This window comes from Gavialis gangeticus, unplaced genomic scaffold (assembly GCF_001723915.1).
Source record: "Gavialis gangeticus isolate Ggan-Ray unplaced genomic scaffold, GavGan_comp1, whole genome shotgun sequence".
NCBI classification, from domain to species: Eukaryota; Metazoa; Chordata; order Crocodylia; family Gavialidae; genus Gavialis; species Gavialis gangeticus.
In genome coordinates, this window is record NW_017728992.1 from 192,170,829 (window position 1) to 192,184,713 (window position 13,885).

Genomic DNA, 13,885 nt, shown 5'->3' on the forward strand with positions numbered 1-13,885 from the left:
TTGGGTCTGTCTCTAAGATGGGCCTCATTAAACCCTGGATCCAAAAGCCTCTTGGAACGTGGGAAAAGTTTGAATCCAGACACATATGGTGGGAGGCAGAGATAGAGCGGTGCCTGAAGAATGAGCTTTTTGCAGTGGAGTTGGATGTTAACTGAAGTGACTTGTGCCTTTAGGATTATTATGACTTCAGGTTGGTAATTTGAGAGATGTGCCCATATACCGATCTGTTACTGCAGCCAACCGGAAGTCTGCTTAATGTGTAATGGCAACATATGGCCCACAGTTGCTTTTTCTTTTCTACTTCAGTGCTCACACTACCGCTGAAGGCATACGTGAGTCTTCCCATATAAGCATTTAATACAATGTATACGGATGTCCACACTTTGAACAATGTTTGTTTCTACACTAAGCCAAACATTGGCAACCATCAGTTTAGATTTCCTGTATTACTGACAGCCTGCTGTTTCCATAAACAAGTTTCTGGCTGCTCCCTGAATTATATCTCAGGCTTCGGTTCACCGGCGTGGCAAACTGAGATTTCGCTTTGGGACAGTCACAACTTGCTACTGAGATCCATACTGAGTCTACTTAGCAGCTGATGAAGTAGGATGTTGCTTATGAAAGCTCATGCTTCTCTGAACCAGCCTCTAAGGGTCACCCTGCCCTGCCTTCTGCCTTCTTCTAATTTGTAAATTTGGGTTTATGAGAATTGGGCCCAGATTTTCAATCGCTCAGCAGTGAAAATGAGAAGACTTTTAAAATGAGTCCCTTTCTGGCACCCAAATGGCCCCAGATTTTCAAAAGCACTTCGTGTCCTGCTATGACACCTATGGCCAGACCTACACACCCGGCCTGTGTTGAACATAGTGAGCTCTTCTGAATATACGGCCACTTGAATAGTGCCCGTATGAGAGCTGAGCTCTTCTCAAAATGACATGGACCTCCTTCATTGCTAAAGAAGCCTAGTCACATCCTAAAGTTTATGATGGGATTGGTAATCAGTCTTGATTTTCTCTCCATAGATTTCATGAAATATTTACAGTATCAGGGGTTGACTAATTAGTTTATTTTTACTAAAAGGATATGTACAATATGATATATTCTTTTTGGCTAAAGGCAATTTTCAGATTCTTTCTGAAATTATCCCTTATTAAACTAAAACATACAACATGTATGACAGTGCTAGTAATATATTTTTTACATTGGACTTCTTTGTCTGGCTGATGAACTAATATGATTGTCCCCTTCATATACTTAAGTGTGCAAAGATATGAAACATAAAAAAGGACACTTCTCACATAATCTTTGAGGTTATACTATATATTTTGCCTGCAAAAGGTTCAGGTACTTACTGGAAGCTGTATGCAGCTTGGGGAACACTTCAGGCTTGTAGACCGGGGTAGACAGTACGGGTGAAAGGAAGTCTGTTTGTAAAGGGGATGAAGAGAGTATAACATGCCTTTTAATAGAAATGCATTGGAGGTTCATGAAAGTTGATCTGTTGATATCAGAGCCCACATAAAAATACAGACATCTGTTCACATATACACATTAATATATGTGCTGATCTCAAGAGATCACTTGCTCATGCACACGCATACACCCCCAACTCAATTAATTCCTATATCATAAATGTGTCAGTCAGCATTTTGCACTAGGTATCTCAAAGCAACCACACTCTTGAACAAGAAATACATTTACCTGACTCTCTTCCTGCAGTTGCTGTGGTTATTTCTAGAGGTGCTGACTCTGTCCATATTCCAGCTATGGGGACAGAAACAAGCCCATTTTACTATAATTTATGTTAATTATTTATCTGCACCCTGCCAAGAACCTGGCAGGTGCTTTGCAGGCAGATAAAAAGGACAGGTCCCTTCCCTAAAATACTTAGTCAAATTAGATAGCATTCAAAACATAGGAGATGGAGAAAGGGCAGGGGGAAGGAAGGGGCAATAGCAGTGTAACTGAAGGGTGAAAATAAATGTGTGTGTTGTTATCTCTAGTTGACAAGTCCCGAGGTATTTGTAGACCCACAAAAGAACAGTATTCAGGAGTGGATGGGGGTAGGATGAAGAAGTGGGTGATGGTGCTGAGGCAGAAAGCTTGGGCATTAGAAATGGAGAACAGCAGAAAGGGGGTCACAATAGCTCAGTGGTTAGTGGTGTGTGAAGAAAGTAGGAGACTGGAGCAGGTGCCCTGGTTGGATAAACACCTTTAGGATAGTCTCCATTATTTGTGTAGCTCCCCCACAACAACAGCATCATCATCACCACCATCATCTACTCACTAGAGTATGGCTGAGGTTTTGGCATGTCTTGCTTTTGTTCTGCAGAGCTAGGGGGTGCTGGTGAAGGTCCTCCCGATGCTAGAAAAACAGTGATTATAAAGATGTTTATCCAGATTAATGAGATAATTGATAGTTTCATCAATTCTAGGGTCAGAAGGGACCTCAGTGGGTCCCTTCCGACCCACTTAACATGAGTGAGTTTAATTTAATTAATGAGTGAATCACCTGGATTTAACATGAGTGAATCACCTGGATTATTTATATCTACAGGTCCCTAATCATTAAAGAGCATGATCTGAACCTCTGGCCTGTACTCACTTGGTGTTGGCTGCATTTGAGATGACATAGGATAGCTTCTCCCAGGAGTCAGATACGGCCCTACAGTGCCATGTCCTTTGGAGGCATCCAGCTGTGCCCACGACAGCATTTGCAAGGACGGAAACCAGGATCCTTTCAAACCAGCAGTCTTTGGCCATGTGGGAAATTTTGTGGATAGGATTTCATCTCCTTTCAAAGGAACAGTATGTGCCCACTCAGGCATCCTTGTAGCTAGAGAATCATAAGGGATAAGGTGGGTTGTGTCCGCTGACCGGACTTTGTTCTATAATTTGACAGAAATATGACTGAGTAGCAAAACAGTCAGAAGGATGAAAATGTTTCACTGTAGGGGACAACAACTCATGAGCACTCAGATATGATGGGGTCAATGTATTAATGCCCAATGTATCAATGCCAAAGATAATAAAAACAGGAAACAAAATGAGGGCTTCTGAGTGTGCTTTGAACATTTTCCATTCTGTCATGTGCCAAACTATTGTATTTTCTCCAAGTACATGCCTTAAGACATTTCTTCTGCCAAAAATTATGATATTAAAAACAAAACCCACCATGGGCCAATTTCCAGGGACCTTCTAAGCCCCAGTGATTGAGTGCATTATTAGATGGAGCTATATTTTTTCTCCAATTTACATATTTGTCTCTTTAAGGCTAAGACTCTCTTCCACTATACATTTTGAACCGCTGCATGAACATAGTGTGCATGCAGCAAAGAACCAAATCCCTGCATTTCAATTAGTCTGGCAGTGACATGAATTGATTAGCTCTAGGTTACTTGCGCACTTTTAAATGTCCACATCTCTTCTGCAGGTTCATCCATGGTCTTGCCAGTGTCTTGTAAGGCCATTAAACTGGGGAGAATGGAGTCTATATCTAAAAGTTATGAAAAGTTAGAGTTAGTTGTATTCATGGCCTGGTCGAGATTAAGAAACAAACAGATTTAGATCTGTTGCTCATGTAAAAAAAAAGCAACCATCTTTTTTTTTTATGAAAAGAAATCATACTAGAAGACATATGCATGGGTTTGGGTTTTGAACAGGAAAAATAAAATTCCAAGCATTCTTTATCCATGTGCTTTGAATGTTAACCTGCCAGGTAAAACTCCCATTGACTGCATGTCTAGTATCTGTCACACTCCAGGAAGTAAACCAAGTCAACAAGAGCAGCATAGGGTCAATAGATCAGATTTAGCTCCACTTTGCTGTGAAGGCTGAGGAATGTCTAATACCTCTCTAGTGTTCTTATCCCCCATGAAAATAGCTGTAATAGTTTATTACTGCTGGAAGCTTGTGTAGTTGCACCTATAAATCAAAGGTGGAAATAGTCTTTGCTTTTGGTATTTAAGGGATGTGTCTACATGAGACATTTTACTATGCAATAGACCAGGGGCGGGCAATTATTTTGGGCAGAAGGCCACTTACTGAGTTTTGGCAAGCTGTCGAGGGCCGCATGGGTAGCCCCACCCCTTGACAGGTGCCCAACCTCCCTGGTCGCCATCTTGGGACCAGAAGTCCCACCCCTAACTTCTGCCTTTTGTCACCGGAAGTCCCTCCTCTTGCCCCTGGAAGTACTCCTTTGGGGAAGAAGATTTGCCATCTTAGGGGAAAAAAAGCAAATTACATACTAAAATCAAACACCCATAATAATATATTTTAATTTAATTAAAAAATATATTTTTGCCCTGATTTGTGTGCATTTGTGCTGTATATGCCGATGTGATTGTATATGGGGGTTTGTGGGGATGTATGGTTGTGTGTGTGTGGGTATGGATGTGGGTATGGGTGCCATATAGGAAAGCGGTGGGAGGGGGGAGTGAAAGTCAGCAGGAGCGTGGGCCTGCACCAGTGTCCCAGGGCCAGCGCCGGTGGGGCCCAGAGTGGGGCAGTAGGAGCACAGGGTGTGGGTTGGCAGGGGTCTGTGGAGGTGGACTGCACCAGCAGGAAGAGCAGGGAGCTGGCCCAGCTCCATCCAGTCCCTGCCAGCCGGGACCCCGCACTCCTGCAGCCCTGCTCTGGGCCCCACTGGCACTGGCCCTGGGACACCAGCATGGGCCCTGCACTCCTGCCCAGCTGCCACTGGCTTCCATGCACCTGCTCACTCCCAGTGCCCCTGCCCCAGCCCTGCAGTACAGGCAGGGACCAGCACACAGCCCCGACCCCACATGCCCCACGCTCACCTGTCTGGACTGAGCAGCAGCAGCGGAGAGTGAACTGGTGCTCAGAGTGGGGGGAAAAGTGTGGTAGCACTGACTGTGTGGTGCAGCCTCAGGGCAGCACAAAAGCAGCGGTGAAGCAGCTGCACCACAGCCTCGCACAGTGTGGGCTCCGGGTGGGCAGCCGCAGCAAACACCACCCAGCAGCGGTGAGCAGAGGGACTCCTTTCCTCTGCACTGAGCAGCAGTTTCTGCCCAGCTGCTGCTGCTGCTGCTGCTCAGCCTGGACAGCCAAGCCCAGAGCTGACGCAGGGCCCAGATTAGACGTGGTGGTGGGGAACGAACTGATGTTCAGCATGGGAAAAAAGCAGCCACTCCCTCCCAGCTTGTGGCCAGCACCCTTTGCTGCAGCCACTTGGAGCCTGTGCAGGGTTGCCTGTGCCTGCTCTCCATTGCCACTACTGCCCCACAGACCAGCGGTGATGAGGCGGGCAGGACAGCCCCACATGGGCTGCGAGTGGCTGCAGCAGGAAGCACCAGCCACGGAGAGGTGGGGGGCACTTTTTCCCCACACTGAGCACGAGTTCATTCCCTGCTGCTGTTGCTCAGTTCAGATGGGTGCACAGTCCCCGTGCTTCCTCACACAACTCACTTCCACTCCCCCCTGACCCTGCCACTACTTTCCTGCCCACCTCCTGGCTCCCAGCTGCATGGCTGAACTGTGGCAGGAGCTGGCCCAGCCCTGACGGCTGGGGAGATCCCCACAGTCCTCCCCTGCCTCCCCTCCCCCCCTTTCTTACCTAAATTTCCCATGCTGGTACAGGCTTGAACAGCCCCATGGCACCAGGCCAGAAGCTCCTGCTAGCCAGGGGCTTCCAGCTGGGGGCTGGCAGTGGGGGAAGGGGCTGGGCTGGGTGGGCCCTGCTGTTGCAGGAGCCTGCCATAGTTTCCCCTGGGTCCTACTGCCCTTGGCTTTTGTCATCTTTGACAGGAGCCAGGGTCAGATAAATATTAATTTTCTAAATTTTTTAAGGGCCCTTGATGGGCCAGATCCAGCCTGCAGGCTGTCTTTTGCCCACCCCTGCAGTAGACTAATCTACTGTGCAATAAAGCATCAGCAACTACACGTGCACACTATTTACTGTGCAGTAAATTAGTCTACTGTGCTGTTAGCTACTACCTGCACATACAATAGATACTGCACAGTAGCACATGTGTAGATGCTGACTGGGAGCAAATTTGTTCCCAGTCACTGTCTACACATGGGCTACTGTGCAGTATCTACTGCTAGAGATACTTTAGAGACCTACTGCTAGAGATACAAATTTGCTCCCAGTTAGCCACTAGGGGGCCGCAGGAGATGGAGAAAGGCCCTGATCCTGGTGCTTTTCAGCTCCTGGCTACCCCCAGGAGCCAGGAGCCGAGTGCTGGGGATGGAGTAGCTCTCTGCCCTGCCCCCTGTCCCAGCACTACTCAGCTCCCAGCTCACCACAGGAGCTCTCTGCTTCCCTACACAGCCCGAGGCTGGGCAGGAGCTACCCCATTTCTGGACACACTCTACTTAAAATGCCCACAGCTTCTTGTGTATTCAGCATCCTGCACTCCAAAATGGTGGCAGGGGCACTTTAACTAAAGCTTACTTGACTCCGCTGCCATTTTGAAATGTGGGACACTGAATACATGAGATGCTGCAGCACTCGATTAATCGAGTCTACTCTGACATGTCCTAATCAGAACACATCAGAGCACGTGTATAGGCACCCATATTTTTAAATCAGTATAAATTTTGAGAGTTAGAGGGGGATTCACTTAGATTTACCTGCTCAGATGCCTATCTAAAACTTGAAAACAGGTCTCTTCCAAATTTGACAGATGCACTAAACCCAAAATAACATCTACTTATCTTCATAAGGAGAGATTGTTACTGACAGGATCACCATGAGATGCTCTCAGATAGGATCCCAAGGCCTAGTTCCTTCACTTCTCATCCACCTCCAAGGCCTTACAAATATCTGAAAAAGACCCAGCTCATAGAGTTGTGACTACATCCACTATCAGAGTCACATGGTATACACAAGAAAAAATGTTCCTCTTCTGACTCCAGACATGGTATCAAGGTGTCACACAGCCACTTGACCACTTGACACTGCTTCACTTCAGTAAACTCTAGTTAATTTGCTTATGGGATAATTTGCCACTATGATTTATTTTACCACTGTTCTGATTCTCCACCAGCTTTCTTTCCCGGGTCACCAAATCCTGATATCAATCTTATAAGAACCACTTTGGATCAAAGTCCAGCAGGAATGCATCAGCTGTTCGTCTAATCAGTTCCCCTCCTGCCCCCACTTCCCCTCCCCCACCACAGTTTCTAATTATTTGTGCTTCCTGGGAGCAAATTCCTGATCAAAGTAGTGCTGCCGAGTCAAATTTGATGAGATGCTTTGGCATCTACAGCTTGGAAGGAAATCAAAGAGTTCTGCTTCTGGTTAGCACCTGGTTCATTCAATGGAAGATTCTCACTGATCATCCATTAAATACACTTCAGATCAGGACATAGAGGCCAGACCCTTTATGAAATCAATGGAAAATCTGCTTTCAGTAGAGATCGAATCTTTCTTAAAATTTGGTAACATGTCAGTGTTGCAGCATATGCTTACCCTGTTTCTGCAGTTACCAGGCAGTAGTAAACACAGACAGGTAAATGACTTCATTCATTACAATTGGTTTCTGGGCAATATTTTTTTTCCCTTTCATTTATTTCTTCAAGATGCACTTACCCAGGTCAGCAGACGCATTACTGGAAAACGTGTAATTAATAACAGGAGACTTCTCTATCATTTCCCAGAAGTCAGACAGATTCCTGCCTGGGAAGACAAATGCTCAAAAATAACAAGGCAGGATTAACGCAGTCATGCCTTGTAGGAGTCAGCTCAGTGGATGTGAAGGATGATATGCTCTGGAGGGGTAATTTGTACATTTACCTGTTTGGCCTGTCATCACACAGATATAGATACAGTCTGAACTGTTGCTCTGACTCACTGAAAGGCAAACAAATGTAATACAAATGCTTTGTCATCAGCTTTCACTATATTGCAGTCTTTTAAGGAGCTGAGAGCACCAAATAACCTAACAGGCACATATGGCTGTAAGCAAAAGGCATGACTCTGCAGGCTAGTGGTTAGAGCACTCACCTGAGAGATGGGCTCTGGGGTACTGCTCCTTACTCCCTGGATCATTTCTGGCTTTTATCCAGTCAGTGCACAATGGAAAATGCACAACCAGTTCTGCGAGCAGGCATCAAAACATAGGGCACTCCCCTCCCAAGCAAAGTACCCTATGTACTAGGCCATAAAGCAAGGTACCATTTTGCTTGCTCACCTTCTGTGCCCATGGGCCCTTTCCTGGGATGCGGAGATTTGGGTTTGAAAACTTTCAGGCTGAGAAGAGATTGAGCCCAAGTCTTTCACACAATGGGTAAGTGCACTAATTACTAAGTATAAAAAAGGCATGCGACACCACCACAATCTCTTCCTTACTCCTGGATCCAAAGAGGCCTGAGATGAAAGCTAGCATTAAACTACTGAGATCGGGACATTTTTGAGCACGTCCAGAAGGCAGAACTGCCTATGAGTTTATGCTAAGCGTAGCTTTGGCAGTCACAGTTTCAGAGCTAAATTCCTAAAGTCCACTTAAGTCCTGTTTTCTATCTGGCCCATGGTACTTCACAAGGTAGAGCAGTATTGTTATCTCCATTTCACAGATGGAAAAACTGAGCCATAGAGCAGGGGGAGAGAGAGACTTGTCCATAACCACTCAGCAGGTCTGTCACAGAACTAAATATATAAACCCATTTTATACCTCTACATACACTCAGCCATGCTACCTGGTCCCACTGATGGCTGCTCATGAAGTTGGCTCTTAGGCCTATTTGTGAAATATTTCACTTAGCCAGACTACAAGAATCCTAATCTGGCCTTTAATGAGTATGTTTACAAAAAGACAACTCTGTCTGACAATAATTAATTGACTGATCAAATAAATATTAAAATATTTTTCAAAATACTTGAAGTACAAGATTTTTATAGTTGCATCCCTTACTTTGGGAGTGCTGAAGAAGGAGTATGGATACGAGGCTTTTCAATGCCTGTGTCCCAGTGGTGATTATAATGTGCCTGTCTTGTGCACCAGCAGCGAATGGTATAAGAAGAGAGGAAGACATGCAAACCTGAGAGGATGGAAGTCGATTTGAAAATTTCTGTGAGGTAACTGGTAGAGTTCCCAATAATGTCAACGAGTAAGGCTGTAAAATCTAGGAAACAAAACAGAGCAGGTTTATAGTCCAAGGCACACATTCAGCAAAGCATCTTATGTGTGTACTGAATTTTTTAGGCACATGCTTTGCCCTTTGCTTTGATGGTATATGACTGTAGGCGCATCTACACGTGCAATTAATTCTCCTGAATTTTCTGCATAGAAAATTCAGGCACATTAAACTGCAGCCATGCACGCATCTGAATGTACACCCTTTGGGAGCAAATTTGCTCTGCCCCTCTGCAGCAGCCAGGATCCAGGCTCCCTCAAGTGCCAACCCCAGGCTGGCAGGGGGTATGGGGCTGGTCCTGATCTCCCTGGGATAGGGGAGAGCTGTCCCAGTTGCTGGGCAGCTGCCTCCCAGCCACATGGAGACTAGGACCCATCCTAATCTCTACATGGCTCTAAGTCAGCAAGCTGGGCAGCTTTCCCCACCTGCTATGCCCCCCCCTGCTGTCTACTCTGATGCGGAGCAATTTGCTCTAGGTCAATGTCTACACATGCGCTTCAGTGCATTTGTTTAATGTGCCAATTTCTAGTACCTGTACCTACAGGTACTAAAAAACAGTGCATTAAACTAATGTACTGTGCAGTAATTTCTGCACACTTGTAGATGGTGTAGATTGGTCTAATGCACACTAAAGCATCTCATATAGATGTACCCAATGTGTTTAGAATGAAGAATGTGTTAAGTATTTTGCTGCCTAGGGATAGGAGTAAGACCAGGCTTAAACACATTGCTGAGCTGAGACCCACATCCTTATTGGTAGATCTATTAAGAAGCATAATCCTTTGTGGGCAACTATTTCATAGAGGGCAATATTTTCTGCTTAAATCTTATTTTGGGCATTCCAGTGGCACTTTAGCTAGATGTAGTCTTTCCTGGCCTGCTACACTGAAGGCAAAGTAACATAAGGGATGTATCTGCAGGGCAGTCAAAAGTGTGATTGCTGAATGTGTAGCCCTGCCCAGGAGAACGTTGACAATCTTTTCTCCGATGCCTGATGAAGGGTGTTTGTGCCCAAAAGCTTGCAATTAAAGAATTTGTTTTGCAAAAAATCGTGTTGGTCTAATAAAAGATATTATCTCTACTATGAGTCCTGATTGTCTAGCCCTACCCAAAACACTTTTCATTTAGCTAGCTCAGGCACCAACTACAGTAAAAGCAGTGGGATGGAGTCCATATTGGCTAACTAGCCAAGGAGGTACATTGGGTTGCTGGCAGGCTGATATGGCCAGGTGCTGAGGCCTTCATCATGATATCGTAACTGGTATTCTCACCCACATTGTACTAGATAGATTAAAGCTAGTTCATTTGTACCTGCACGTGCTGCAGTTATTCCTTCTGGCCACAGTGAAGACACAGAGCCAGCTCTGTAAGATCAGCTGAGCAGCCTTTCCACACATTACAGTGCAACCGTGTAACTTGGTTTGAGGAAATCAGTGAGAGAAAGTGCAGAAACACAGGATTGCCTGCATGATCCATCATCTTTAATTATTTCTCTCTCTTCCTCTGCCCCTAACTTCTGTCTTCATAGCTCCTCCTGTTTCTGGGAGGAGCTCCTCAAGGCACACACCAGCCTTCTGGAGAGTTTGGAACGTGTCTTGAACATGGTGCCACCAGAAGCAAATAGTAGAATAGCAATGGCCCTGTGGCATCATGGACTTCTTGTGGCATCAATGCACTTCCTGTGTAATACCCCTAGTCAGCCCACTCTGTCTCTCATTGCTTCATAACAGCCACTCACCCTAGGTACCAGGAACTGATTTCAGTGAGACTATGGTACTTCTGTGAGCAAAGGTTGCGGGACAGCCACCCACAATCCGCAGCTCAAATGGAAACAGTTTGGCTGAAACTCACTCAAATGAAATCCGTGCATTTACACTCACCTGTTAAGTCGTTTGTCATGTTGTTTAAACAATAGCAGTACCTCATAGGGAACTTGCTGGGGTCAACAATTTTCAGGTTGGAAACTGCAAATAGAGACAGTGAAGACTGAAATCTGGCTGGACTCGCCTGTGTATTGTAAGAAAATGCACAGGGGCATAGAGTAAGATGAGATGGTACCTACTGTTATAGATGAGGACTGAAACTTTGTGGAAGGCAAATGAGCTGTAAGATGTAATGCTTAGCAGAGAGAAGAATTTTTTGGTACCTGCAAAGATACATTGCTATTAACGTACCAGGTTATAGGCTAGAAACCTATTGGGTCTGATCTAACAGGGCCATGAATGTATTTCAAGCACACTCAAAGGTGCTTGCAGCCCACACAGCTATACAAACACCAGAGGCAGCTGACAGGTATTTGAATCTCTTTTGATGGCAATCTCACAAAAATAATTTTTAAAAATCACAACTTGCAATTCTAGAGAAACAAAAATAAATCACCAAAAAAAGAACAACAGCAACCACCCAGGACAAAAATTACAGAATAGAAAGGAAAGGAAATAATATAAAACAAAACCAAACAACAAAAACAGATGAAGGATGGGAAGGAATAAAATGGAAGTATAGTAAATAGAGAGATCTTCCTCAAGAGACACATACACACACACACACGCATATGCGCGTGTGCACACACACACACACGCATATGCACACACGCACACACACAGTTCTAAGTTTTTCTCTTAATACAGACAGAAACGGTTTGATGTTTCAGGAGATTTGGTATTTCAGCTACCCATACCAAAAAGATACTTTAGTCCAAATACCATCTGTATTATTTACTAGGTATATAGTACATATTGCACATTTGATGTTCTTTTTTGACCCTATCATCTTTTGTTCTTTATTTCATTCAGCATGGAACTGAGAAGCCACGTAGCCTTTCGCCTCCATTTGTGGCACCAAAGGAAAATTACCTTTAAAAGCCGTATTTAACATGCCATTCACTAGTTCCGTCAGGTTAATCGCAGTCAGGTCAACTGATTTAGCAGGCACCTCTGGAAAAAAAAAGGCTTTTCTGAACCACCAAATGTATGACAGTGGCAGGAAGTTGCTGTTTGCTCAACACATGTACGGCTTCAAAAGACTTGATGGAATTTATTCAACAAAAAGCTAAAGTCCAGGGGAGAAAATGAAATGATGAAGGTTGCTCATTAGGGCTGGAAAACGAGCGATGGGGAGATGTGCGAGTGAAATGAGCAGCAGAGGCAGCATGGGGTCAAAACTCACAAAGGGCATTATCTATGCGCTCACTTATTAGAGATGCTCCTGGCTCTACTAAGCAACCAGGCAGCCGCAGCAAAGACTTGAAGCTTTGCAGCCCCCTAGCGATGGGCAAGAGGCATTTGCATGAACGTGACATTGGAGCAGATGCCCCTGATGATAAACTCATGTGGATAGCTTCCCTGCTGAGATTTCCAGCTGTCACTGGTCCACAGAGCCTGGATGAAGCTTCAGCTGTTTTTCTCCGTGCCTGGAGAATAATCTAACTAGAGCAGGTCAAGCTCTTTTATTTGAAAATAGTTTTTTATTTCACAATTGTTTCAATGGAAACTTTAGCAGAAAAATTGCTTGTTCCGTTCAAACAAAATAATGCAGAAAGGGAGGCAGAGAGGAAGAGAAGGCTGAAAAATTAAGGCTGGGAAAAAATGGGGAAAAAATGTTGGATTTTCCGGGACAATCATTTACAGTTTTTGACCAGTTCTGAACAAAACAGACCTCAGACTCGACTCTGATAAGCAGTAGTGTAAAATCCAACCACCCTCTACTGGGTAAATAGGACAATGGGCATGCTGTAATTTGTACAGGTCAGCTGCCAAGCTCAAAAGGGAGACACAGGGTCTGCACCATGTGCTCCTCTCTCATGGGAATCTATCTGAGGTTAGTGAGATGGCTTCTGGAAGATGGGTGGGCTTGTATTTTATGGCCATGAGGCCTCCGGCCAGTAGAAGCAGTGCTGATTTTCTCCTAACATGAACCCAAACCAGTAGCTCTGAGGGGCAGTTGTGGGTTTGAAAAAGAGTTGGACATCGGGACTGAAATGAAGTCCTTTCCAGTGGGTGCTGATGAGAAGAGCAGCTGTGGAGGGAGATGCCTGGCTGTGTGGAGTTTACTGAAGAGTAGTCTGCTTGTCAGCTCTAGGGACAGACATTACACATAAACTAGTTTAAGTGATCAGAAACAGAACAGTTGTTCAGTGCACATAAACCAGTTTGAAAATGGCTGAAACCGGTTTGAGATAAACCTGGTTGAATATAGCATCAGACTTAACTGATTTGGGTCAAACTGGCTTATGCAGTGTCTGTCGTAGACCTGTTCCTGGTTTAAGTTAAATCAGAGTCCTCCAGCATCCCAGATGATTTGCAACCCTGGGCAGGGCTGTGCTCTCTGCTCCAGCCCAGCAGAGCTGGCCGCTTCCCTCTGCTCCCTGGCTGAGACTGCAGGTCCAGGGTCTGCCTGGCTTCCTCCTTCTCCCCCTCCTGCCCCTCACTACTCCCTGGTCAAGCAGGCATTCCCCCTCCCCTCTGCCTTGCAGCATTAGTTAGCATGCCACATGCTGGCTACAGTCTGTGCTGTGGGAGACAGGACAAAGACAAACAGGACAGTATCCACTTAGGACTTTTTGGAGCTAATCAACAGGTAGCTGGTAATGTCCCTGCGTTCCTTCCTCAGAAAAATGTTGTTTAAGAAGAGCTTGAAGGCTGCTGGGTTTTTTTATGTGCTGATAAATACTAACAACTCCCTGTGTAACTCCTTGCTGCGTAACTCAATGCTCTGTTATCAACAGCGAGGTGGGATGAACCCCTTCCTAATCAGAGCATCCTGCCAGGGCCTGGCCATGCCCCCC

General features: G+C 45.3%; 1 protein-coding gene across 1 annotated transcript in view; it reads right to left on the minus strand.

Moving 5' to 3' along the window:
* The window catches only part of HHLA1 (HERV-H LTR-associating 1), a 43,454-nt gene that overhangs the window by 28,566 nt on the left and 1,003 nt on the right, over positions 1 to 13,885 (minus strand). The window contains exons 2-8 of the mRNA XM_019519606.1: positions 11,955 to 12,035; positions 11,162 to 11,245; positions 10,980 to 11,063; positions 9,004 to 9,087; positions 7,760 to 7,816; positions 7,556 to 7,642; positions 3,399 to 3,496 (exon numbers count right to left, since the gene is read on the minus strand). Of these exons, the coding sequence (XP_019375151.1) occupies positions 3,399 to 3,496; positions 7,556 to 7,642; positions 7,760 to 7,816; positions 9,004 to 9,087; positions 10,980 to 11,063; positions 11,162 to 11,245; positions 11,955 to 12,035 (575 nt within the window). The remainder of the gene's footprint in view (positions 1 to 3,398; positions 3,497 to 7,555; positions 7,643 to 7,759; positions 7,817 to 9,003; positions 9,088 to 10,979; positions 11,064 to 11,161; positions 11,246 to 11,954; positions 12,036 to 13,885) is intronic.